Raw genomic sequence first — 27,394 nt, forward strand, 5'->3', positions numbered from 1 at the left:
ACTATCTAGTCCAAGCCTGTGGGCCTGTTCCACTGGCATGTCTCCCCTGCACACAGATGTAGAGAGAGAGATTGAGAATCAATAGTAGGATACATTTTCAGATGTCAGGGGAGGTACATCACACCAGACACCGTGCACCTCCTACAAGAGAAGCATCTCTTCAACCTTCCGTTCCTCCGCAGAGCTGAGCATCAACACTGAGTCTTTTCAGGATAGCAGCATTGTTTACTAACACCAAGATCTGTCTGGTCTATCATGAGTTCAAGAGGCTAAGGCTGGAGAGAGGAAGAAGTGGGCGTGGTCTAAATCTGCTCCGTTGCCCACTTACGAGAAATGAACACGAGCCGCCTTAATCCCAATAAAAAGTCCTACAGGCATGACACGTACAGTGCCAACACAGCATGCTTAATTAGTGGGCAAGTTCCGGTCTGATGGGCCGGGCCATGACCTTCCTACGGGAATAATGAGCCAGGCAATGTTTGGGGCCTCGGGACGTGGCATCCACACAGGAGCGGGTGCTGAGTGCTGCTTTAGGAGTGCTAAACTGACAGATTCATGTGACCGGACAGTGAACTGTACACTTGGCACAGACAAGCTGAAATATTTGCCGCTGTGTCGGGGTTGCTGAAATCTCTTGTTTTGTGTCCTTTTGTTTCCGCTTTGTAAAGCTAGATGAGATTGGTCAGCTTTTTCTTTGTTCTCTGGCAAGATGGGCATGGAAGCATATTAGAAGGGCGCTTTGGAAAAGCGCAAAGCGGCGTCTATAAAATCAGACATGTTTGATCAGTGCCATTCGAATTATGTGTATGAAATCCAGGGGTTGTGCTTGTGAATGTGTTAAAAAGATAGTTCGCCCCAAAAGGAAAATGCTGTCATCATATACTGACCCTCTTGTCATTTCAAACCTTTATGACTTTCTTCTGCACAACACAAAAGATGATATTGTACGAAGAAAGTTGGTTACCGAACAACACTGGCCCCCATTCACTTCTATTGTATGAACACAAAACCAATGCAAGTGAATGGGGTCCAATTAATGATATTCTTCAAAATATATTTTGTGTTCTGCGTAAGGAAGTCATAGAGGTTTGAAATCACAAGAGGGAGAGTAAAGGATGGCAGAATCACTTTTTTCACAGAGTATAATATTTTGTATTTGACATAGAAAAATAGTGGTGTAAAAAACAGACACAAGTACAAAAATTAAATTTTGTTTCCACTACAGCCACTGAAAACACTGAGGCAAGTTTTACACATAAAAGTGTAACGCCATATCTGTCTAAACAACATACCTGTATCCAATAATTAATTTAATTACAATTATAGTTGTAACAAAACCTGTGGGGCTGGTTAATGATGCTTTTGTGTCCTTGAAGCTTGACATGATCCACCCCCATAGTTAAAAAACACTTTAAAAATGGGCTTATTATTCCAGATCAGATTCATTGGGTGTTTATGATATAAGAGAAAATAATGACAAAAATACATTTTGGGTGAACTGTCCTTTTATGGGCTAACTCATCTCTGAACATTAAAACCTGAAAATACATTTAATCTCACTCAGCTATGGCATTTTTACCTAATGAACTATTGAGTTTAGCTATTTGACAACACAAAACAAATAATTGTAACACCAACAAAAGTCCGTTATTACATCAGAAATAAACTGCACTGGACAAGCATTAATCTAAACAGGCTGGACAGCCACATACTCTGAAATGTATTGATGTGACAGAAGTGCCATCTGCAGGTAGAACAATTAATTACAACGTTTTGGGATTGTCGAGCTAGAAAAAAGCGCAGAACAATCCTCACAGATAGTTGAATTGATTTAATGTTATAACTGAACGTGCATTGGTCTCAGCTAGTTATGTGTTCGTTTTTTTTGGTGAGATGTTATCAGGCAGATAGGGAGCAATATCAACAGACTACACGAGGGACTTTTTCAAATATTATATTTTGAAGCAGGGGTTTAATCAAAATACGCGTAAAAGTATCTACAAATGTTATATAACCTGATGTAATCCATTCAGATATGCATTATAAAGAGGTTGCATCCAAGACACCATGAGTGTATCAATAAGGCCTAATGAAAACCGTTTATAATGGTCGTGCTGCTGAGTGTAATCAAACGGACTTTTATTTTGGCGGGTGTTTTGTCACTTGTAAGCTCGAGCTTGTGTGCTCTATTACTGTGGCGTTCTGTAAATGTGCTAAATATTAATAACATAAATAAAGTATAAATAAATTATCGTTTAACTAGTTTCTGCAGTAGAAAATTACGGACGCTAGATAATCTCTTTTAAGAGTTTATCATAAAACGCAGAGCAGTTCATGATTGGATGATAAGTTTGTTCTCCGAAATGTACCTTCACGTGATTGGCTACCGGTAAATAGCTACTAACGTTACTTGATCTATCACTCAGCACCCTACGAAATATAAGGAACCGTTTTTAGTAGTAGTATTTTTATTGGACTAAATAGGATTATCAAATGATCTGGTCGGCTCGTTGGTCTAGGGGTATGATTCTCGCTTCGGGTGCGAGAGGTCCCGGGTTCAAATCCCGGACGAGCCCGAAGAATGAGTTATTACTCTTCAATATTTGTGAACTTTCTTTAAATAAAGCACGAGAGAACAGCCGGATAGTATATCGTGGTGTTTTTTTATGGTCACTGGATCGAAACATGCAGGATTTAATATTTCAAGTAAGATGTTACGCTGGTCCGGTGTCGTATTACGCACTTGGCTTTCATACAAATCAAATGGCCGAAATAGCTCAGTTGGGAGAGCGTTAGACTGAAGATCTAAAGGTCCCTGGTTCGATCCCGGGTTTCGGCAGTTCTTTATTAATGGAACTTGTTTAAATATTTGTTAAAATCTTAGTGGGGAAATCCTTAAAATGACCACTACGTCACTGAAAGTCCATTCACAAAGCATTTTTGCAACAAACAACGATTTAATTTCAAGCAATAATGAAAGGCCAACATAGACCTTAACGTAAATAATATAATGCCAGGGTTGCAGGGTTGTTTTAATTTATCTAATGTTATTCCTTCTTTTGTTTCTATCATCAGCAGTAAAAAAATCAACTTTTGAAAGAGTAGGTCTATACAAATATATTTGTTATCAGTTATAAGTAGGATGAAGAGGAAAACGAACCGGTTGGATAATCAGTGTTTAATGCAATTTGTTTTTCTATTTTATTTATTCGACTTCAGTATATGTATTTCTTGTTTTTGAAATGCTTTGTTTTTTGGAACGAAACAGCATATATTTCCATTGACATTAAAGTTTAACATTATAAACGTCAGATCAAGAGAGGGGTGCTGTGTGCGGTGATGGCCTGTAAGCTAAACTATAACCTTTCTGTTGTTTAAACTTGGCAAAGTGATATGGAACTGTAGAGCTGGAACACCCTCATAAGTGTGCTTTTACTGAAGTTTAATGCATACCCATAGAACGTTTGTCCACCAATCAGATTGAAGCATTTAACAGCCCCTTGGTATAATATATTATTATTATATACATACAAATAAATGTTCGACATATAAAGTAAAACTACAAAATAAACATCACTGTTACCAGTCATATCTAACAATAACTTAATATGAATAGATATTAATAGAGTACAGTATGGCTAGATCAATCTAATTCCTTATTAAAAATAACATAATTCACAGTCTTGGTATTTTGTTTTGGCCCATTTCACAACCAATTTACAATTATCCTGACCACACAAAGTAGACATATTAATAGAGTACAGTATGGCTAGATCAATATAACTTCTTATTAAAAATATCCTAATTCACATTCACAGTCTTGGTATTGTGTTTTGGCCCATTTCGCAACCTATTTACAATTATCCTGACCACAGAAAGTAAGCAACCTCATCCAAGTCCACTGGATAGTCAGTAAGGTGTATGGGGCCTTTGTCAAAATATTCTCCCTTGTAACTTCTCCATCTGCCGGCGGGAAGGTATATATCTCTTTCCTGCTTGCCTGGTTCAAGTACAGGAGCTACCAAAAGGTCATCTCCTATGAGGAACTGAGAGTCAATTTTGTAAGCCACCTCATCGTCCGTAGCAATCCACCAAAGAGGACGAATGATAGGATCACCAGTGTACAGCACTTCCCCTGCAAGTTCAAGAACTCTAGGGGCCACTAGAGACTCGTGGAGGGCTGTGAATTTTCTGGCGATGTTCACCACCTCATCGTCATAGAGCCATGGTGGCAGCGAGAACTGCAAAGCTGGCATGAAAGCTGAGAGTTCCAGCCAACGGATGTATAGCTCCCGATCTGGAAGCCCGCCGGTTCGATCAGTGTGTGAATTTCCACCTACTATGTCAGGTAGAATAAACTGGTAGCCAAGAATGCTTATAGTGAGTACGGTTGGAATTATAGATTTGATGCCTAAGTCATATCCCCATACAGAGCCACGGTCCATAATCCTGAAGAAGCAGGAGATGTTTTGAGACTGATAGCCCGAGCGCAGTTCTGCTCGGTCACTAAACGGCATTGCCATCTCAGTGTAGCGGCGGGTAAAAGTGCTGGGATCGTGCAGAGGAATAAAGGTGCTGAAATCCAGAGGTAAGTAGCTGGTTTCTCCAGCGTCAAATTTAAAAGAAGCCACTCCGTACTTGTTCTTGAGAGCCTGGAGATTGGAGGCATACCAGTCACGGGTTTCCGTGTTCGTGAAATCCAAAATCCCAGCAATACCGTTCCACCAATGCACAAGTGCAGGAAGCTGGCCGCCAGGCGCTCTTACAAACAGACCTCTTTCTACTCCAAAACCAAAATTTACAGAATTATAGTTGACGAAAGGATGCGTCCATAAGGTTACCTGAAAACCATCTGCGCATAGTTTTTGAAACATAGCTGAGGAATTTGGAAATTTCATGGTGTCGAACTCAAAGTCTCCATAGTCGCTCGTGTATCCGTCATAGAGTTCCAGGTGACTGCAGTTAAAGTCATGTTTTTGGATATCAGATGCATATTTTAAAACCGCTTCCTGATTGACTTCTGCTAGAGCCCGTGTAGACCAGATTGGGTGTCTGAATACAGCTTCCGAAGGAACCTTATTTGGCTTGTTGAAATATCGGCGTACCATGTACTTATGTATGGAGGTGATGTCGAGCCCAACACAGACTCGATAACTTAGTGTGACATAGTGGTACTGTCCAGGGTCTGACCTATAGGGGCTCTTGTCATATCGAGATTGGAAAAGCAAAGTTTTGTTGGCTTCATCCCAGCCGAGGTGAAAAGGAACAGAATCGTTAATTTTTATGGCAATGGCATTGGAAGAAAGCCAGTAGCGTTCCAAGATGCCACCAAAAGCTTGATGATTCGAATAGATGTCACCTGTAATGAAAGGCTCGGGGGATCTCTGCCCTTTCAGAGCGATCGGCCAATGTTGCGACCAGGTCTCCGCCCCACCGTACCAATGTGAACCGCCGCAGGACATGGCATGCTCCACCAACCGACGCTCCTCCAGCTCATCCCAACGCACGCGATAGCACGTAACCGTGTCTTTTGGTTTTACGGTTTGTATGAAGAAATTGATATTCCCAGAATTGGATTTGTCACAGTTGATTATTTTTCCTTCTTTTGAACAGGAATCCAAGTCTAGGGTTCCAGACCTAAGATAATACAAATGTGAAGTAAATTCTTGTAAACACATGAGATCCTTCCTGAGCATAATCTTGTATAAAAAAACTCACGCAGATAAGTTAAAATACCTGAATTCCATTCTGAATATGACCACCCCAGCTTGATTCCGAATTACATAACCATGTTTATTAAGGTCTAGGTGTTCAGTAGTAAGAAGGTCGGCTTTGTGGAGAGAAGCGGAATAGTAGCACCACGCTACAATGGCAGCAAGAACAAGTATGAATCCAAGCGCACTCGATGCCATTAATTTACGGCTATGTCTGCCCACTGTCTTCCGCTTAGGTGTAGAATAAGGGCTCATGGCACAATGGCCAATATCTCCAACCGTTGCTGATACGATCTGATACATTGTTACAATAGTATACAACTTTTTTTTAGAAAAACACTTGAATTTTCACCTCATTAGCAGGAAGTGGGCTGTTTAAGGTGTACTGCACATAGCCGAGACACCCACTGACCAGAACGAACTTGATTTTGAAGAATTGATCCCTGGAAGACAAATTAATTGCAAGTTAAAAACATTTGGTAAACAGTTTGGCTCACATGTCATAATGTGGTTGTCATTGTATCATTCCAATTAAAGGAGTAGTTCACTTTCAAAATACATTTTCATGATAATTTACTAAGGACAAAGGACAAGATCCTGGATACAGGCGGCCGAAATGAGCTTTCTCCGCAGGGTGGCCGGCGATCCCTAAGAGATAGGGTGAGAAGCTCGGTCACTCGGGAGGAGCTCAGAGTAGATCCGCTGCTCCTCCACATCGAGAGGGGCCAGCTGAGGTGGCTCGGGCATCTTTTCCGGATGCCCCCTGGACGCCTTCCCGGGAAGGAGGGACTTTGTCTCCCGGCTGGCCTGGGAACGCCTCGGTGTTTCCCTCCGGAAGAGCTGGAGGAAGTGTCTAGGGAGAGGGAAGTCTGGGCATCCCTGCTTAGACTGCTGCCCCCGCAACCCGGCCCCGGATAAGCGGAAGAAAATGGATGGATGGATGGATAATTTACTACCCCCCCCATGACATCCAAGATGTTTCTGGTTTTTTTTCTTTAGTCGAAAAGAAATCAAGGTTTTTGATAAAAACATTCCAGGATTTTTCTCAATATAGTGGACTTCAATGGACTCCAAACGAGAATTTGTGTTTAAAAAGCATATACTTAAAAAAAAAATGACAGATCGTTTCACTAGATAAGACCCTTTTTCATTGTCTGGTATCATTTAATGCCCTTTGAAGCTGCACTGAAATTGTAATTTTGACATTCAACCCTTTGGAGTCCATTGAAGTCCACTATATTGAGAAAAATTCTGGAATGTTTTCATCAAGAACCTTCATTTCTTTTCGACTAAAGAAACAAACACATAAACATCTTGGATGACATGGGGATGAGTAAATTATCATGAACATTTATTTTGAAAGTGAACTTCTCCTTTAATGCATGCTTATTGTGAACATGCAATCGTATTTTGTAATCATGTTTCAAGGTTACTGTAAAACAAATTTTTCCATTGAACCTGTGTAATTGTTTATTGAGCTGTATGAGAAAAATCTACAGTGCTCAGAGAAGCAAATGTAAGGTTTTGTTGTTGTATTGGATCAGCTAAACAGACAGCTGGGTGTTTATTGAGTATACAGATCCAACAGGCACATCCTATTGGTTTTATCAACACTGTCATAGTATCCAGGCCAGTGTGACCCAATTCAGGACACAGAACATAGAAGGCATCCTTTAGGAAAATTAACCGTGATTTTATTATAGTAAAAGCTTTTTTACCATTGTTATTACTATGGCCTTTATACAAACACCATGGTAAAACTGTGCGATTAAAGTATTTGGGTGGTTACTATGGTTTTTACTACAAATAAAACCCAAACTATGGCTACAAATGTTAAACCTTGGTTAATTTTTGTAAGGGAAATTATAATAGAATCTGTTGTACTAGAATTTTACACATTCCTTAGAATTTCAATGTTCAATCGTAGTCTAGTTTTAGAATGAGCAGACACCCTTTATATTAGATGGCACAATACTGCAGCAAAATAAATATTTACACAACACACAAAGACAAGTCTGACAAGCTGGCTTCAGAATTAAAAATGTTTTAGAGTTTCATTCTTTTCTTAACAGAGAAGTTCATTCCTGATAAAGCATAAAGACTATTAATGGCTATATTTTACTGAGATGTATTTGATGCCTTCTTAAAATATGTATATTGACATTAATACACCCAACAGATTTCTTACGGCACTGTGCAGACCGACCGGGTCATGACATCACACTTTTACGAGAGCGATTTGAAACCATAGCTCATGGCTTTAAAACGGCAGACACATTCTTAAAAACGTTTACTGTCTAGAACACATAAAAAATACTGTAATGCACTACAAGTTTGTTGTTGAAAAAGTGCTCTTATTCCTGACTTTCTTTACGGACCATGTAGCAAATGCTGAAATATAAATAAAAAAAAATGCCCTACGAAACAGATAAACATAACAAGACCTACAATGTAAAAATCAGCCAGTGGTCCGAGCGGGACCGGAACCAACAATTGACCCAAAAAGAAAAAGTTGTTAGCAGAGGTGACGCTGCGCACATAATTATATATATATAGTAAAATCAAAGGTATTCCTACATGATCAGAGGTAAATTGGTCTGGTCTGGCTCAGTTCATCAGCGATTGGGTGTGAACACTTCAAATCACTGGCTGTGGATATCAACGGGTGGTGCTCTTATACAACAGGCAAAATGCAGTTAATAACGCACGCTCTGTGCAACCAAAATGTCGCTTTTTACGCCGTCATATGGCAAGACAGTGGCACAAAAGGCTGCGCTTTTCGGGACGCCATAAAACGCTGCTATATACACTTTTTTGCACGTTTTTACGGCATATGGAATATCACTGCCGTATTTTGCACGCAAATACAGTTTTAAACGCAGTCAAATAAACCGTTTGTATATAAACAGGTTTAATCTACAGCCTAATTGTGACACTATCGGTTTGCCATATTACAGACTTTTGTAAATTCAAAAGTTAACAACAACAAATATTTAAAAGTTTTTGCCATGAACCTCCCATACTTTTAAGAATTGAGCATTTAGTCGATCATAATGAATTCATATAGCTACCATTGTAAACACGACAGCTTACTTATTAGATCAGACGGCTTCGTGTTGTTAAAGAACGTGACACACACGTCTCCCGGACATCCTGTGAAATTCAACCATTCAGATGACAACTTCGAACGTGCTGAAGTGTTTCCAGAAAAGTGTGCCTTATGCATCAGACGTTTACCCAATGTTTAGTGGGTGTGACGTCTGAGGCTTGTGTTTACATAACATGTCCAGAGTTTAGGGCTGTGTGTCAGAAATAATGGTTTTCAAAACACTTGTCAAGGTTCTGTTAGGACAGACTCAAAAAGAATATCTATTGAAGCAGCTTAAAACAGAAAAGGTTTGTGTCAAGAGCTGCTAGAGAATAAATGCATTATTTATCAAACAAAGGCAACTTTTACAGGCAGAAGGGCAGAAATGTGTCAATTACCATGCAAACCCTGTTAAAAAAAAACGCATATGCTGGTTAGGTAGGTTTTGAAGCACGGTAGCTGGTTTGTGCGGTGTTAAGATGTTCAGTTGCTGGTTTAAACTGGTCATAAGCTGGTCCTAAAATGGTCATGTGCTGGTCTAGGACCATCTTAAACCAGCACATGACCAGGTTAAACAAGCACAAACCAACTACCTGTCACGTGTTGGCAAAGTATATGACAGCACAACAAAGAGTATATTCCAAAAGGTCATAGTCCAAAAGGTCATAGTATATTCCAAAAGGTCATAGTATAGTCCAAAAGGTCATAGTATAGTCCAAAAGGTCATGGTATAGTCCAAAAGGTCATAGTATAGTCCAAAAGGTCATAGTATAGTCCAAAAGGTCATAGTATAGTCCAAAAGGTCATAGTATAGTCCACAGGAGCATAACCACAAGCATACAAAGCACACCATAAACATAAACAATACCAGACAGCTAACAAAGGAACAGATTGAGTATTTATAGTCCATGGGTGATGAGGCTGATGATGGGCAGGTGTGGGGATTACAGACACAAAACAGGTGCTTGAGCCTGGATGAGTTTGGGTAATGAAGTCCGAGGGGGAAACACTGGGAGAGACAGAGGGAATTCTGTGACACTACCATGCTTCAAACTTACCTAACCAGCATATGCTGTTTTTTTCAACAGGTTACAGGGTTGTAGGGAAAGAGAATGGTTCGCATTGAAAGTCAGGCAGACTGTAACACCCCTGAAATAAGAGATTTTGCTTTTTAAGGTGTGTAGTAATGGAAGAGAAAACAACATGGGCTAGATTTATTTATTAGTAAGCCAACTTTTCAAGAATAAAAACTTTCAATGGAGTGCATTTTCTTACTTATGTAATAAGCATCTGATGTTTTGTTGTAGATTTATATTTAGGCTAGTTGTCTCTGGCCTCTGCAAAGCTGAACAACACAGCTTCTGTATTATATAGAGATGTAAATAACATATATGCATATTAAGAACACATTTTGCTCATTAGGTGTTGTATACAATTAAATAAAAATGCATAAGCAGTTGAACATAACTTTCTACTGGATGATGCTTGGGTGGCATAATCATCATATAAAATACAGAACTAGTGCTGAAGTTGTGGTGTCTTGACAAACAAATGAGTTAAAACTGTTTAGACTTCCAAACGCCAGTATTACCCAATAAAACTCAAGTACTATGAATTTTGTCTAGTGTCGATAACTTCAATAACTTTTTTTTAAAACTGTGTTCATAAAATTGTAAAGCAGATAATGTTCTTATAGTTAAGTTCAATATTTGGTGCTCCTTGTGCTGCACACCTGTTCCAAATTATTTTGACATTATTGGTATTGTGCTCTAATTTACAAAGAGAATAAAATTATTTAAACCAATTTCCAATGTTTTCTTTAGGGTTAGGGTTAGAGTGTTAGACTAATTTTGAATATCTTTTCTAATTCTGAATATCAAAATGTCTTAAAAATGATCATCATGTTATAATGCAACGTGGTATAATTAAAACGGGCATTAAGTGCTATACAAGCAAATCCTTAATACAATTTATAATGCGTTGTGTTTTGGGTGACTGCAAATGTGGTATGTAGCTAACGTTAGCTGCCATATAGCTAGCACGCTATGCGCTAACGGCTTATAACCAGCTGCTACCTCCGAATCTAGTTTGAGCTATTAGTATAGAGGGTATACATTGGCGTTACCTTCCCACTTGAACATGCCCCTCTTGAGCGCCAGGACACGTTCCCTTGAGAGGTAAAACACGCAGCAAAATGACTGAGGAGAATCATAGAAACAAAGAAACCGGGACAAAACCACTCAATTATTTGCTGAAATATCAAGCAGCTGGATTAGACGAGATCATTACGGCTTCCCTACGATTTACATAGTAATCAGGTATTCCTTGACACTGAAATTCTTGCCGGAATTGTATTTCCTGATATTGTAAGCAGACAATTTGCTGAGTGTTTTGCCACCCAGGAGGGCACGCTCCGGCATGCTCACGTGGTGTTCACGTGGTAAAGTAACTTCTATGCATACCCTCTATACCCCTCTGGTATACCCTGCAGGAGTCAAAAGAGTGCTTTAGTACATCCACAGTTTATGAAGTGACATTATGTAACAGTCAACAAATTCATGTGCATTATGCTGCCCACATCGAAGCTTATACAGCAACAGTATTTACGACACTGATAAAAGACAATTGTGCTTATCAACCAGATGGGGGACCATAAGCAAACAAGTTCTTGTGCGTCGCTTTAAGAAATATTTGCCAAAACGGCCTTCCATATTGCAGCGCCGAGAGAAGTCGAACGTCTCTGCTTGACAATTTATGTCTTTCTGACGTAACAAAACAAATGAAAATATAAATAATTTTTACAATAATCTACATCAAATGGTACGAAGCACACACTTATACACACGTTCACAAAAAATCTTCAATACTTACAATAACAATTGTATTGTGTCCATATTCGTGTATCGTTATATTTTGAGTTGTCTTGTCCTTTTATCTCCACAAACTTATAAAATATCTTAAATACACAAACGAATTAAGTCTCAATAAAAACTTAATTACATGAATGTTAAAAGGCACATACATCGTCTGCACGGCTGGTCTGCACTGCTTTGAGTTGTTAAACAGTCCAGTTCGACCGGTTTCTATGAATCATGGGTAATGTAGTACTGTTTAAGGACACCAATGGTATTGCATGCCTATAGACGTCAACATAAAATACCTCACAACGGTTGTGTTATATTTGGGAGAAGTAAAATGTGGTAGTGTTTAAAGAACAGCATTTTCCTATGATGTTGAAAATATAGTAACGCTGCACATAGGGGTTGTGTGTCATAACATACAAAGTCCACTAGATGGCAGTAGTACATAATATTGTATGTATATTGCAGCAAATACTCATATAAAGAGGACAGCTGTTGTAGTCTTTCTGGGAATCTCCACGAGAGCATCCGTTTTGTATGCAAAACCTGACAAAAATGTTTTAATTAAAAACAAAAGTTGTTTAATAAATGTAACACTGAGTGAAAATGTATACAACTCATGAACTGAAGTTTGCCATAGTTTTCTTCCGAAACTGATTACTGCAAAAAGAGGCAAGAATCGTTCACATGGGCATATAGATTGTCAAAAATGAATGCTACCTAGCAGCACGCTGGAAGGTAATGTCAACACATTAAAAAGTATATTCTGAAACTAAAACACAAAAACAGGACATCCATTCACAAGCATCCGGCTATATGACCTATAAACATTCTACCACCAAACAATTACGTGCATATCCATGCATGACCAGAAAATGTCTTATGCACACTGTTGGGTCTAGAAAACCTACATTCTCCCTTTCAGCAATAAACCCTAAGTAAAAAATAACATAAAAACAAACAGACATCAGCATTCTAGGACTCAATACTCGATCTCATTAAAGTTTTCAGAGAATCCTGAATATGGGATGCTATCTCCAGGATCTACAGAAAAAGACACAGAAGGAGCAGAGTTAGAAGGCACATCAAAATATGTGTATTTTCACTATGCTACGCAAATTACTTTTGTTGTTAGTAGACAGACAGGAAACAGTATGTGATTTCTCTACTTAAGTATTCTCTTCCATGTGAGCATGCTGCAATTCATAAGTAAATGAAGCCTTTGAGGTTTGAGAAGATGCTGTGATGCATGAACCACTGAGACTTTCTGTCCACACTTTAGGTTATTTATTTGAATATATAGAACTTCAGGACTAGGAAGTCATTTACTGTATGTAACCATTTGTATTCATTTACATTTTAGCTACATTTTTTGTCCACTCACCTTTGCAAGGTCCCTTTTTAAACATAATATCATCCACAGCGATGTCACTTCTTATTGATGATCCTCTGACAGCTTCAAATATAATCTGCAAAAAATAACCAGACATGAAACCGTTATCATAGCTTTAACAAGCAAAACAAAAAAGAGAAAAACAACTATCTCTCAGTGATCAATCTGTCGAATAAATCACTCGACAAGAAAGAATAATGTGTGTTTGAGTCTAACCCAATGTCTTGTGTAACACTCGTAATCTACTGTGGCCTTCATCCAGGACATGCTTTGCTCTCCCTGTCTCATCCAGAGCGACCGCTCACTGCCTCCTTTATGCAGCAGCACGCTCAGGGTCCCTGTGCCCGAGCCATACATGTGGTAGAAGAAGATCAGACACTGTGGTCCGGATGACCCCCTGAGTTCAGTCGACATCATTCGGGCAGACTGACCGGCCAACATGTGAGACGCCTCGATGTACATGAAGTAGCCTTGAATTTACAAGACAAGAGATTACTTATGAAGTCAGGAATGAATAGGAATGAAATGAGCATATCTGCATGAACACTAAGAATTTCAGTTGACTCACCTACCCCTAAGGTATGGTCCCCTTTAGGTCCTGTATAGGATGTAGGTGTCTGTCCCCTAAATCGCAACCAACGTCCATTTTTGCTTTTCGTTTTCTGGGTGTAGCTGCAGTCGCCGGTTTCAAAGTTACAATGTCCAGGAGGTGGCTTCAATGGTCCTACAGGGAGCAAAAAATCAATGAGACCAACTTAAATGAAAGCTATTTAAAAATATAGAAGTAATTGTAAAACTAGTAGGTTTTGTAGCCATTTCGCATCTTAAACACAGTGTGAGAGTAAACTGGTTGAAACCCTGTCTATTTCTGTCCACCAAAACCAGCACAGCCCATTTAATTTCTATGTTTGTGAGGGCAGATGTTCTTCATTGCTGTGGAATATAGATCTATAAACAGAGAACATTGAGGAATCTTAGACAAGGGCCTTGCCCATTTTCAAAGCCACATTATTTAAAACAAGTAAGGTCTGCTAAGCCACGTTAAACGGTTATAATGTATTTTAAGTAATTCACCCTTAAACAGGACTGAAAACAAGCAGACTAATACTTATACATTTAAGCAAAACAACTAGACTACACACCATTTTATAGTTAGGACAGTTCTAAATACAAGACCAACCCAAATACTTATTAAACCAGTGCTTTTTCTTGATGCCTATACTGTATCAATAATTTATATTTACTTCATGCTTTCCATTAACATGAACACGTGGCGGTATGCTAAGAATTCTTCAATTTATGTTACAGTCATTCTAACAAAATGTTCCACTAATAGAGGATGTTCCCCCACAATTCTACATACCTGGGGCAACCCGACAGTCTCCAAGGGTCACCGAGATATCATCCAGAGATAGAAGTCCACAGTCCCAGAAGTTTCTGCAGATGCTGACAAATGCTACCTTAAAAAGGTCCCAAAAGATAAAAATACAAAATAATAAGACTAAATTGGCTCATGAATAATAAAAACAAAAAATTTCTAATAAGATTTCATTATGATTATCATTTTTTATCACATATATAATAAAGTCCTAAATGAAGTGCTTCTTGACCAGTGTTGTGTCTTGCAAAATGGTCCATAATGATGTTAAAATGAACGTCATAGTTAATAAAGGTCATTAGTCATTAGTAATTTTGTAATTGAAAACTTCATAACTGTTCCTTAGTTGTCTTATATATCGTCAATCTATAATATTTAAAGCCTACTGTGACGTGTGAATAGCACAAAAAATGAACTGCTCACGAATTAAAACTATTTTTTTTTAATTATTTCTTCATGGCAATTTAACTGCATGCTTCGAGCAACAAACGTAGCTTTTGGCATCTGAAAGACCAAATCATCCGGTCCGAGACCAAATCAAAACGGGTACCATTAACAAACATTCAACCAGGAAAATGATTTAAAGTTAACACAGGCGATAACAGCAAACAGTGATGGGCCGCTCCGTTCCGAATCCATGAGTATTTTGTCATGTATAAACATGTAAAGAGCTTATTTAAAAATGTAAAATCTCACGTTTTCTGTGGAACCAACAATGGGGAAAGCGATTAACGTGCACACAGCAGTCAGTGAAGACTTGCTGTAGAGTTATTATTGCTCAAAATCACAATCCCTGAGATTACTGCAAGAATTCCATTTTAACTCCTATTATATTCGTTCTCGGGGTGACCCAAAGTACACCGAATGATTTGTGCTGGCTTATCATCTCAAATGCTTTACCAAAACAAAGAAGCATTAAAACTGTATTTGTACTTATTATTATATTTGATGATATAGCACTCATCACAATGTCCTTCCATTACCCCTTATCTAAAGAATACCAAAACCTTAATGTTGTTTATCATCAGACGCATTAATTACCTGCAGCTTATCAACATCTTAACACTGAAATAAATTAAACGCAGCTATGGTGATAGAAAGGATGAAAGTTACGTATTTCTCACATTCACCGAACACAAATCCATCCATTTTACACTTACCTTTGTAGGCATTGGCTTCATGTATGTGACTTCCACTTCTGTCCAAACATCTCTAGACCTCTCAGACACGGTCCAGATTTTCTCCTGAGCGACTTTGTTTTCGTCATAGATGTAGAGAGCAAGAGCATTGTCTATTTTCACGAAGCCATGCAGGGCATAGTAGAACCTGAGGCAGTATTTGTAGTTCCCCGGTAGGGTGGGTCCGAAAAGGCGACCCACGTACCCTGGATGAGACGTGAAGCGTGTGTTGGCCAGGAGGAAGGACCCTGAGGATACAATTGATGGATTAGAGAAGGCCCAATGCAAGCAATCACTTTCATTGCTTTTGCTTTTAGACCTTAGTGAATTTCAAGACCTTTTAATGTTTTTCCTCTTTGGTCTTCAATGGGTATTTATTCCCATAAATTATCATAATTTGGTACTTTGAAGAGATACGATTTCACAGTGAGTTTCAATTACTCCAGATAAACAACAATATCTCACTATATGAGGATTGAGATAGAATTTGAGTTTCTTCCTGTGATACTTTACACATTTCAAGAAATAATGGAAGAATAGCCTCACGTGCGCACCAGTGCCTGTGGTGTGATCCCCTATGCGATAAACATTTGGTTTTACGGAGACTCTGTTCCACACCGAACCTCCAATTTGCTCCTGGTAATACCGACACAGGCTCTCTTCAAAGTCACAGTTTGCAATTGAGGGGTCAAAGGCCGGCTCTGAAACATGAATCACACAAAACAAACCTGCCAAATGAAAATCTCCCACAGACAGATGTATTCAAACTGCAAATGTAAAATTTTATGTTTAGGGTGGTTGGTTGGTAATTAAAGAGGAAAATGTCCTTATTTAGCACTTTTGATCTGTTTTAAAGCCCCAATTTTACTTACATGTGAGCAATATTTTTAGACAAATGATGAGAGATTTTATTTAGTACTGGAAGAGAAAAAATGAAAAGGACTTTACATTTAGGATTTTATCTATGTAAATGTGAGAAACAATTAATAATATACATTTGATTCGCATAATAAGATAAGCATGACAGTAAACTATAAAGCATATTTTGGAGAATCCTGACCAAAAAGACATCTCCAAAAAATGCTTAACAGATGTTCAACAGGTTACAGGCCATAAAAACTGGCTTGGATTTAGAGCTCTGAAAAAACATGGGTTGTGTCCTGATGCTTTAGATATACACAGCTGTATGTTATGTATTGCTTATTGTACAAGAGTTTGTTCTAATCCTTAACTCGGATTGGACGAGAGGCATTTTAATGCCCTGTTCACACCTATGAAGGACGAAAAATGACTTAAGTATAAATAAATTAATGAATAAGTATATATATAATAGGGACTTTCTGACATGCCTAAACAACGCACAAAGAACAACATTCTGTCAAGGCTTACTTGTAATAAACTTTAGTTTCTGTCAAAATAACGAACCGTTACTGATAAAAATGTGGCTTAAACAACGACCACAGAAAACCAAATTAAATACATTATTTATCACTGATATCAAACATCAACATGATAACAGAAAGTTTTTATGTTCTCAGCTGCCTTATTCTAAGGAGGAAAACTTGCTAAGATGATTCTTTTTTTTTTTTATTACTTTTTTTATTTAATTATTTATTTCTGTGTTTATTTATTAAATTATCTATTTATGCATGTATTTATTTATGTATTAATTTACACTTTAGTCATTTTTTTGTCCTCCATACACACCAGCCAACCAACGAAAACAAACTATAACAATAAAAAATAAAAATAATTCAGATTATGCAGATCAAATATTTTCAGTGACGAACACTAAAACATTAACAATACAAGATATTCTAAGTTAAAGGTCAATTAATTTCTGAAAAGTGCACGATAAAAAAACATTTCATCATTTATCTCATTGCAAACCTGTATGACTTGCTTTTCTTTGCAGAACAAAAAAGAAGATATTTTGAACAAACCCCATTGGACCCCATTGAGTTCTATTGTATAGACATAAAACCAGAGACATTTCTCAAAATATCTTCTTTTGTGATCCACAGTAAATGATGACAACAATATTTGGTCGAACAATCTCTTTAAGAGTGCTGTTGTTATACTGGAACAAATTATGAAACCATTGAATCCAGCACATCTGCCAGTATGATATTGTTTTTATCATCAGTGTACCGACCTGTCTCTGTGTGGCAGAACTCAGAGGAAAACGAGATGTCATCCAGAGCAACGTAGCCACCGCGAGCACTGTTGAAGGCCACCTCAAAAACCACCTAATAAGTTAAATACAACAATCACTTTTTTTTTTATTTCACATTATTATTGTGCTGAATTGCAGAAGGCTGTAATTCAGAGTAATACATGCACTACAATTTTGTGTGTGTGATGTTATGATTCTGTAAGGAGCACTTGAGACAGAGAAGATCTCCAGACTCACTCACACACTCATTATTTACACTGTCTCCCACAGCTGGCGGCTCAGGCTCAAACATGGCAGCCGCAGCACTTTGTGTTTATATTATTCCTAAAGATGAAAAACAAACACTTTTTTCTCCTCGGAAAAAGAGATTATGTTATGCCGAGCTGAAATAGACAACACTGTGGACTACATTTGGAAATCTCAGTTACGAAGTTTATATGAACGTGCCAAGCTTATCCAGGACTTCGTTGTAATATTTATACTGCAATTTGTTACAACTGATTCTCATAGAAGATTCTGCTACATGCTTCTACTTTAGAATTTGGTTCATTAGACTTTATCAGTAATATATTTATATTATAATCATTTTTCTTACTCAATCACTAATGATATTCTGAAAAATATTTGTTTATTACTGAGTTAAATGAAAGTGATTGTAAATCATAAATGTAAATTAATTATGCATGTTAATTGTATAATCATATTACCCCTTTATCAACTGGAGTAATACGTATATTTATGATGTAAAGAACTGTAATCCTTTGCATTTGTTTGACTACAACTTGCCATCTCTAAAATGTATAAACATGTAATTAAAGAGGCTTCTTTATACAGTAGGTAGTATGTCAGGTTTAAGTTCTAGTGGGTCAGAAAGTATATTTAAAATTGGCTTAAATATATCATTGGTCATTAAAACTTGAATGATATACAAACTGAACATACCACCTGTTCTAACCAGAGCATTACTTTTAGACAGCAGATTGGAACTGTCTGTCTTATGTGATGGGAAATAAAACAACCTAAAAATTTTCAATTTTCATGTATTTATTTATATATAATTTAAATTAAATATCAATTAAATTTAAATTATATATAAATGTTTATTGATTTGAATAATTTTCTTCAATTTATACAAGCATGTGTATGTTTTTATGAATACAAAAGTAATATGCACAGTACACAGACATTTACTTGAGCACACTTTTATTTTGGATGAGAGTTATTGCTGTTAATTTATTAACAGCCCTATTTAAAAATCAATATTGATTATTTTACAGTAAAATTAATGAATACTAGCTGTTGTAAATTAATATACTTGATGCATTTGACTTTATTTCCATGTATTTTTGCTAATGTTTTTTTTTGTCATGTTGATGTATTGTAGATTTTGTGATTATTCTTAATTTACTATTGCTGTTACTTATTTTGCAGTATAGTAGTCTGAAATGTTAAATAAGGGGTTAAAGGGTAAATGTTGTTTTACACCCTCTGCTTTTTTGTCATCACTGATCAAAACTAAGGTAAGACACAATGCCTTATTACAACACTTCACAACGACATTGATGTAATCTAAAGATAGATAAATAAATTCTTATCAAACAAATATTACGTCCAGGCTGTGAGCAGCTGTTTTCTCTTACTAAGTGTGGGTTTCCATGTGTTTCAGTCCTGAAGTGTTATTTACGGAGTCCTGCATTCGAGCACATACTTAGGCAAAATTTGCTCATTCTATTGTAGAATATAGATAAAAAAATCAAGTGGCAACAATTGGTCAACATGTTTGATCTTCTGAAATAATACTTGTACACATGATCCGAACAGTAGCATAACCAAACTCCACAGTGGAGATTTTTTATTAAAACTAGGTTGAATGTACCGTATTCTCACTTTGGATAAAGTATCTGTCAAATGTGTAAATAAAATATAAATGTTGGGACATATAGAACGTCACTGACCTCCAAGGGATGAGGTGCCTTGATATCCACTTGCACTAACTTCCACCTTGTTGTTGCGTACACATCCGGCCTCCAGATCTCCTCATAGTGTCCCAGCTGGTCTTTAGTGAAGACGGAGAAGAAATTGCCAATGGCTTGAGCCCTTTGATAGTAAAATGACAAGCATCCCATCATTGGAGTTGTTGTCATTGGCGACACCAGCTTTGCCACCTCTTGGAACCTTTTAGCGTAAACCGAGTCCACATACATGTAATGACCTAGTTCAGAGTGGAAAAATGAAAACATAGAATAAATTCACAAAAGACAGAGGAGGAGAGTAGACATGTTTCACTAGGACAAATTGTTTGTTTATTTGGAACGCTTGGGTCACAATGAGTCATTCCACATGCTGGGTTATTGTTCAGTATGAAGTTGGTTGTGCATTACCTCTTTCATTGTTCATGGTGTGATCATCAGGAAGGTTTGACTGAGGGTCCCGCGCTAAGCTTCCTCCAACGTACCAGTTCACATTGGGATTCCACTGATTACTGTAGCCACACAAGTGATGTTCCTCAAAGTTACATTCTGTAACACAATGGACAACGTTAAACATTCTCACCATCCATTTTCTATAAAACTTTTCCTATGCAGGGTCACATGATCTCAGCATTTCTCAAGTTGACTATTATTTTTTTTTTATAAAAGCGTCTGCCAAATGAATAAATGTAAATGTAACTACTTTAAAATAAAATGCACAATGAATTAATATAGTTTTTGGAGGACAGTATGGCATAAGCATGACATGTACACAAAGTACAGATTTGCTGGTGTAATGCTACACAGTATCTATAATACTCAATATACTGTTGATACATATACTGTATGTAGATTGATTTATGTAAGATTTTAAGAATTACATTACATGACTTACCTACACAGTATCCAGGAATGATGTGGATTTCAAAAATAGCAACGCTGTTTCCTATTCCTCTGCTGGGCTTGCCCTCAAATAATAGCTGAATATCAAAAAATAAATGAAAGCAAATCATGTGAAATGGTGTAAAAGGCTGTCCTGAACCATTGTTTTGACCCTATATCGCCATCTCTGTTTGAAACATAAAATGAAAGGTTCTAACGCACTTATTTTTGGTTAAAGTCAAATTAATTCAAACTAACATTTCAAAAAAGAAATCTGATCCTGGTAGCTCAACTTATTAATCATTATTATAAGCATACCGCTGTGAATCAGGGAAAGGTACGAAGACATTTTTTTACATTTTAATTTGTACTTATTCTTATATTCTAAGAAAAGAAGTGCAAGCAATGGCCTACTCCACCCCCTCCTTTTCAAAATAATAGGGCAACTGACACAGGAAAAGTCATAAAAACATGACTCTTCATTATGTAAGATCTGTATACACCTCTGAAGACAGAGTTATGTATATTTCATCACATTTCTGTCAATCGATCATCCAAAACAACTCACACTGTATCTTTAAAAGAAGTATACTAATAGCCTACTTCACCAATAGCCCATTTAAACTAAAAAAATGGAAGTCATTATGAAAGGAAACAAGCATTTCAGAAGCTAGCACAGTCTTTTGAACTACTGTATGCATCAATATACAAAGTCCATATCTATAGCCTTTTCCATTTTCCCAGTATTAAATGCATTCTAATTAAAATTGCCTATTTATCAATTGAATTTTAAGAACAATGCACTTACATCACTTAAATATGTTTTGTACAGTTCATATCCTGCATTTTATATTTGTATATTATTGTATTTAACTAGGGCTGTCAAACGATTTATCGTGATTAATCGCCTCCAGAATAAAAGTTTGTGTTTACATAATATATGTCTGTGTACTGTGCATATTGATTTTGTATTTATAAACATAAACACATACACATACTTATTTAAATGAGTACATTTAATATCTAAATGTTTTATTTATATTTACCAATAATTTAAACTCTATATCAACATTAATTAATTGCTATATTTTACATTTTTCTTAAATATATGCATATATGTGTATGTGTTCATAAATACAAAATGAATATGCACAGTACAACGACATATATTACGTAAACATAAACTTTTATTCTGGATGCGATTATCCGATTAATCGCTTGGCAGCCCAATTTTAATGAATTAATTTATTGTGTTTTATTCTATTATTATTGTATCTAGCGACACTGTAGCACTTTGCCCAGGACAAATTTCCCTTCGGGGACAAATAAAGTTTACCCTTACCCTTAAATAAATATTGTATCTGAATAATAATATTACACAACTAAATAAAACCCCAAAGGATCCATTTTCTTTTCTCTCAACACATACTACTTTTAAGAAAACTAAAAAATTACTTTTGGTTTTAAGTTATACACCTACCCAATGTTCTCAGATGACATTTCCAGAAACACATAATTATTGTTGTAACCTACAGTAGTTCAAGTGGCTTATCCGATCAGGGCAGAGGCGTATGTATTCCCTGTAGTATTAACAAAGGATTCTTTTATTCCTTCAACTCCACTCAAACCCTTTTCATGAATACAGTACTCTGGAAAACTATAAATAGTGGGACTACATTACATACACAAATCCTTTGTTTTGTTATTTTTCTTTCAAATGCTCTGAAAGGAACCATAACATTTTTGGCTGATACCTGGTAAGCCCCAGTCATATTGCGAAGATCCACGCTGGCAATAAGCCAACTGTCCGAGGGTTTTTTGGTTGTCCACAGCATATAGTCGAAGTTCTCGCCCTCGGGTCGCAAGTGGAGCTCAAGGAACCCCGAGCCGGTGATCTGATAGACTATCCGCACACAGCTCCACTCATAAAGATCCAGCTCTGGACTGATCAGCACATACTTCTCTTTATCACCAACAGAAGAGTCTGCTGTGATGAAGCGACCTGCAAGATGAACGATAGACATTTTTTTTACTTTTGCACGGAAGAAATTGTCCAACATATTATGTTGAAGGAAAGATTGAAAATGTGTTTGTGATTGTTTAAAACAGTGTCTCCATTACTTTTTTCATTGGAAGCTTGACAGGTAACAATGGAGTCAGGGTTTCTAAAGACAAATCAACCAAATGACCCATATAAACAGATTTCAACAGTAAATCAACCGATAAAGTAAATGAAATGAACGGGTGGTCTCTGCTACACCACATTTAGCCAAAAAACAGGTGCGGTTCACAGAAATGTAATGTACACAATCACAAGGAACCATGAATCATTGGAGACCCTGAGATTCATTTAACTTTTTCAACTTTAACTGACCTGGCAAATTTAAAACTGGCGACATTTGAAGATAGATAAAAAGTCAAAGATGTTAAGAATGTATCCGCTTGTTTAACATCGTGTGCATCAAACTTCATTTTGATGTAAGAGTGTTTGGCCTCTGCTGACTCAAGTGATCTTTTCTCAGACCTCCAGATGTTCCTACAATGAAAGTGATTCATTACAGGTGTCAGATAAGGACAATGTCTCGAGAATTCTCTGTCCGTGTCATCCTACAAACAAACTAAAATTTCCTACACTTTGGTTTGGCTATTGTTTGTAAGGTCCATCGATATTCATCCTCATTTTTTTTAATTGTTGATCATTCTTTTTAAGATAATAATATCTAAAGTAGAATGTGGTTTAGACGTAAATTTGACATGGGTATATTACGCTGTATATCAGACTGTGCTGTAGAAGGTAAAGGATGATGGTCAAGGTCAAAGGTCAACACACAGTTTACAGTATCTTAAAGACTAGCACAGAGACTGCAAACATCACAAAAAGTATGACTTTGTATAAACGTGTTATATACACCATGGGTTCCCCTGCTGAGACTGATTCCTTGCAAGGGTTCCACTTTTTTGAACAGCATTAGGCACTTTTTCCTTTCCATTGATGCCTTCCTTCCTGGGGGTTTGTGAAACTGCTTTAGAACAATGTATTGTGAAAGTGCTGTACAAACCAAATGACATTAAAGTAAATTAACTAAAAGGAAAAAGAATGACGCCATTGACCACCAACAGACACAAACAAATATTTGCTGTTCTGGTTTTGTGCATTTAATCCAGGCCTTGTCGACTACTCATTGGCAGAGCTTCCCTTCATACAGATGGCATGTTGTATTTACATTTATGCATTTGGCAGACAACTTTATTCAAGGTATAAATTACGTGTGTTGTATGAGGATCAAACCCATATGCCTCAAAGTATCATCTCTGCACATTTAAGCCCCTGCAGCATCAGTTATTTGCAGAAGATCATGACCGGTTGGAAGTATTCCCATCACTTTTGTGTCTCTATAGTAAAGGTTGGACAGGAAAGGCGGGGTGTCCGATTTCCGAATTACGCTCCTTTAGACAAAGTCGGGCCGAGTACCAAAACAAACTTGCAGCCAATCAGCAGTAAGGTGCACAGTGCACAGGACGGACATACGTCGAGCCGAGCACTGACCAAAACGAAAGATGGGGTAGGGGTGTGTCAACAACGGCTACGAGAAATCGGATACCCCGCCTTTAAGCTAAACTCTGTGAATGTTGGCTGTGCATCTCCAAAAGTCTAAAATGATTTATACAGCTGTCTGAAAATGCAACTTGAAAAGGTTAACTGATCCACCATCCAGATCTACAGGGTCCTTCTCTGTCTCGTTCCTAAAATGTTCATCCATCTTTCCAATTTTCTGTATTCTGCACTTTACAGAATACTTCATTTTAAGCATCTGTCACATAAACAATTGCATATTTTTTCATAAAATAGCAATAATTACTATGGCAAAACCTGAAATTCTAAATGAATCATTAAAATGAATTAGGAAAGAGCTTAATTTTCCTAAACTAGAAAGTCTGTTGTGTTTCCACTACAAGGTCAGTGTTGTCCAGGAAACCAAACAGAGACACACATTGGTAGCCCGTTCTTGTTTTATAGTTCTATTTATTGACCTGTGGGGAGAAACTCGGCACACACGATCCACATGCACAGACATACACGTCGTCAAGCAGACAAATGCCCAACGTATGGTGACTTCCTTCAATACATCTTTAGATCACAGACAGTCACAAGCATATCCTCTGTTATGCACATAGCAGCTGAGGCCACCCAGTAGCTCTCAGCTAAAACAATGATAACAATATCTATTTTTAGTGCACAATTCAGTTATGATAAATGCTTGTTCTTTTGAATTCAACATTAAAGGGAATTCATAAGACAATGAAGACGTCCTATGTGGAAGACACAAACCAATAAAACGCTCTACCGCAACTCTTAGCAGCTGTTTTGTGTCAGAACAAGACCATCAGAGACCAGATAGCTGTGTCATACACAGCACACAAAGAAGTGCAGATGTGCAACTAGTATAAACACAGGGAAAAAAGGACAGCATTTTCTATGTATGCATAAGAAAGATATTAATATATTGCAATGTTTTCATATTGTTTTAACATGTTTCATATTTTAAATTGCATTTTTTATTCTGGTAAACTTGTGAAAAGGTATTGCATAATGCACAGCAATGCATTAGTCACGTGCATTACATAGGCTTCATTGAAAATCTTACGCAGCTCTTTTAAAACGAGTTGTCTCCCTGCCAAAATAAAACAGCAAAGATTCCTGTGGGCAGCCTATTAGAATTCATGCAACTTGTTTCAATGAAAGAATACTGCACCCTTAACAAAGCAAGTTTCTTGGTAAAAGGGGGTTCTCATACCTTCCTCGTTTATGGTCCAGTCAGCATGAGATGGATCGGACCGGTAGCCGCAGCTGTCCGACTCGAAACTGCAGGAGCCGGGCAGGAGCTGCGCCTCGGTGCTCACTACCACTGCGACTGCTGACGGATGACAATACACAAAAAATAAACACACAAAATAAGTAATTATAAAAATAAAACACTTTAAAGTCGACGCGAACATGCAAACTGCTCCATTCGGTTGCAACAACAATAATGCACGTGAATTAATGCAACTTTAGATGCATGTGCAAAATGTTTCTGTATCAAGCCAGCGCTTATCTAAAAATATCGTCAAGGGTTCAAATGTGTTCAAACTTACCTAGGAGTACTGAGAGGTGAAGCAGAGTCATGGCAGGGCTTGCGGAGTGATGCTGAATGGAAGAGTGGCGGTTCACTAACGCAGTTTACGTACGACAGCGCGCTATTGTATAAACTCTCCATGCCGCTTTGACTTTGGCAGCGTTGAACAGACAGTGGGAGGAGGGAGAGGTTGTTGAGGTCTCTTTTTTGAGAGCAGGCAAGAATTAATTCTCTTAGGCAAGAGTTTTCCCTCCATGAAGACGCAATATGACATTTTTTTGTATTCGTCGCAGACAGACGGATAATCACTGAAATAACGTTACTCCCTTAGGTGATGAGGAGGTCATTGAGAAATATTTAACAATTTAAATAAAATGTATTTGTAGACAGAGCAGACAATGCTCACACACTTTAAAATACAATATTTTATTATTTATTTATTAATGAATTGCCGTATTAACTGTTGCTAGTATTGTATAATATATGTATTAATATTTCTACATTCCACGTCTGCTGAATTCCAACCAAAGCAAGTGATGTAACATTATAAGTAAAGTTAAGGAATGAGAGCATGCCAATACACATACTCTTATGCAAAAGCATTAGTATTGTGTTGTTTAAAAAATAATGTTAACTAGATTTCTTTGCAGTATTCGAGGTCTGCAAACATTGAAAGCAGTTTGGACATAAATGCAAATAACAATATTTTTGGGGGAGTTTGGAAGAAATATCGTCACAAACTGAAACAAAAAAGGGAATTTTGCATACCTGAACACAAAAAAATAAACAAAAAGTGATTTGCCATAATTGCCAAGTATACTTTTTGGGGTTTTATGCACATTTTATGCTGTGATCTGACTTGTCTTTTCTCATCCTGTATGCCATACATGTTTAAAATCACCCTGAAGATCCATATCATCCTGCTCATTTCCCCAGACTAAGTAACAATTAGGATGAGGTCACAGAACAAAAATAGACTTTTATTGGTGTAAGCTAAACTAGACCAATCTGTACAATGGCACAGTTAAGACGATCCATCGGGGAAGAGTCAAGCCAAAGTGCTTTCATGAAGAGCTCTAGTGGAAGAAAAAAGTATCATTTTGTTTAAAAAAATGTACATTAGATACTAATAAAACGGGAAATGCAGAACACTCTTCTCTGTAATCTACCCAATAAAAGCACTACGAATAAAAACAGAGACCCAGCTGCCGACTTTAAACAAAGCTGTTGTTTTAGAGGCAGTTGCTTTATTTGAAGTCCCAAATCTGCTATGCACAAAGATTGTGGTAATTCTGGGCCATAACTCATCGGGGTTGCCTGGTGTGGAAGCTTAATTCTCGGGGCAGAGGTTTTTTACTGCTAATAACAGTCTTGAAGACATTCCATGGGAAGAGAAAGAGCAACATCTTACAAATCGTGGAAAATGTGTTCATCAGTCACACATACTCTTGGAGAAGTCACACATACTCTCACACTGTTGGAGAAGTGACAATAAAGATGTAAAAGATGCTACCAATTAAGAACATTCGATAGTTGTTCAGCTGAAAATAATGATTGCACCTGCGTGAATCTTGACAATTCCGAAAAAAAAATACTGACATGGTAATGATAGATTACTGTACACAGACTACACTGAG

The 27,394-nt window shown here is 37.3% G+C and overlaps 1 protein-coding gene and 2 non-coding genes across 9 annotated transcripts; 2 read left to right on the plus strand and 1 right to left on the minus strand.

Moving 5' to 3' along the window:
* The first annotated feature begins 2,504 nt into the window (after positions 1-2,504).
* trnap-cgg (transfer RNA proline (anticodon CGG)) lies at positions 2,505-2,576 on the plus strand. Its single transcript has one exon. It is a non-coding gene; the product is annotated as a tRNA-Pro (tRNA).
* Positions 2,577-2,766: 190 nt separating this feature from the next.
* On the plus strand, positions 2,767-2,839 carry trnaf-gaa (transfer RNA phenylalanine (anticodon GAA)). The gene has a single exon. It is a non-coding gene; the product is annotated as a tRNA-Phe (tRNA).
* Positions 2,840-2,963: 124 nt separating this feature from the next.
* On the minus strand, positions 2,964-26,127 carry LOC130419974 (myogenesis-regulating glycosidase-like). Of its 7 annotated transcripts, XM_056747015.1 has the most exons (19): positions 25,777-26,127; positions 25,437-25,556; positions 22,395-22,642; positions 20,654-20,738; positions 20,170-20,307; positions 19,744-20,000; positions 17,768-17,861; positions 16,167-16,313; positions 15,595-15,860; positions 14,420-14,516; positions 13,625-13,780; positions 13,488-13,526; positions 13,273-13,394; positions 13,048-13,132; positions 11,674-12,707; positions 10,078-10,163; positions 9,861-9,951; positions 6,067-6,157; positions 5,743-5,863 (listed from the first exon to the last, which is right to left on the minus strand). In XM_056747015.1, the coding sequence occupies exons 1-15, from the start codon at positions 25,805-25,807 to the stop codon at positions 12,646-12,648; spliced, it is 1,947 nt and encodes a 648-aa protein (XP_056602993.1). In that variant the 5' UTR covers positions 25,808-26,127; the 3' UTR covers positions 5,743-5,863; positions 6,067-6,157; positions 9,861-9,951; positions 10,078-10,163; positions 11,674-12,645. The 7 variants fall into 7 exon arrangements, with proteins under 7 accessions (XP_056602989.1, XP_056602988.1, XP_056602993.1 ...); XM_056747013.1 differs by having other exon boundaries at positions 13,273-13,526; positions 25,437-25,553; XM_056747012.1 differs by having other exon boundaries at positions 13,273-13,526.
* Positions 26,128-27,394: the final 1,267 nt, after the last annotated feature.

This window comes from Triplophysa dalaica, chromosome 4 (assembly GCF_015846415.1).
Source record: "Triplophysa dalaica isolate WHDGS20190420 chromosome 4, ASM1584641v1, whole genome shotgun sequence".
NCBI classification, from domain to species: Eukaryota; Metazoa; Chordata; class Actinopteri; order Cypriniformes; family Nemacheilidae; genus Triplophysa; species Triplophysa dalaica.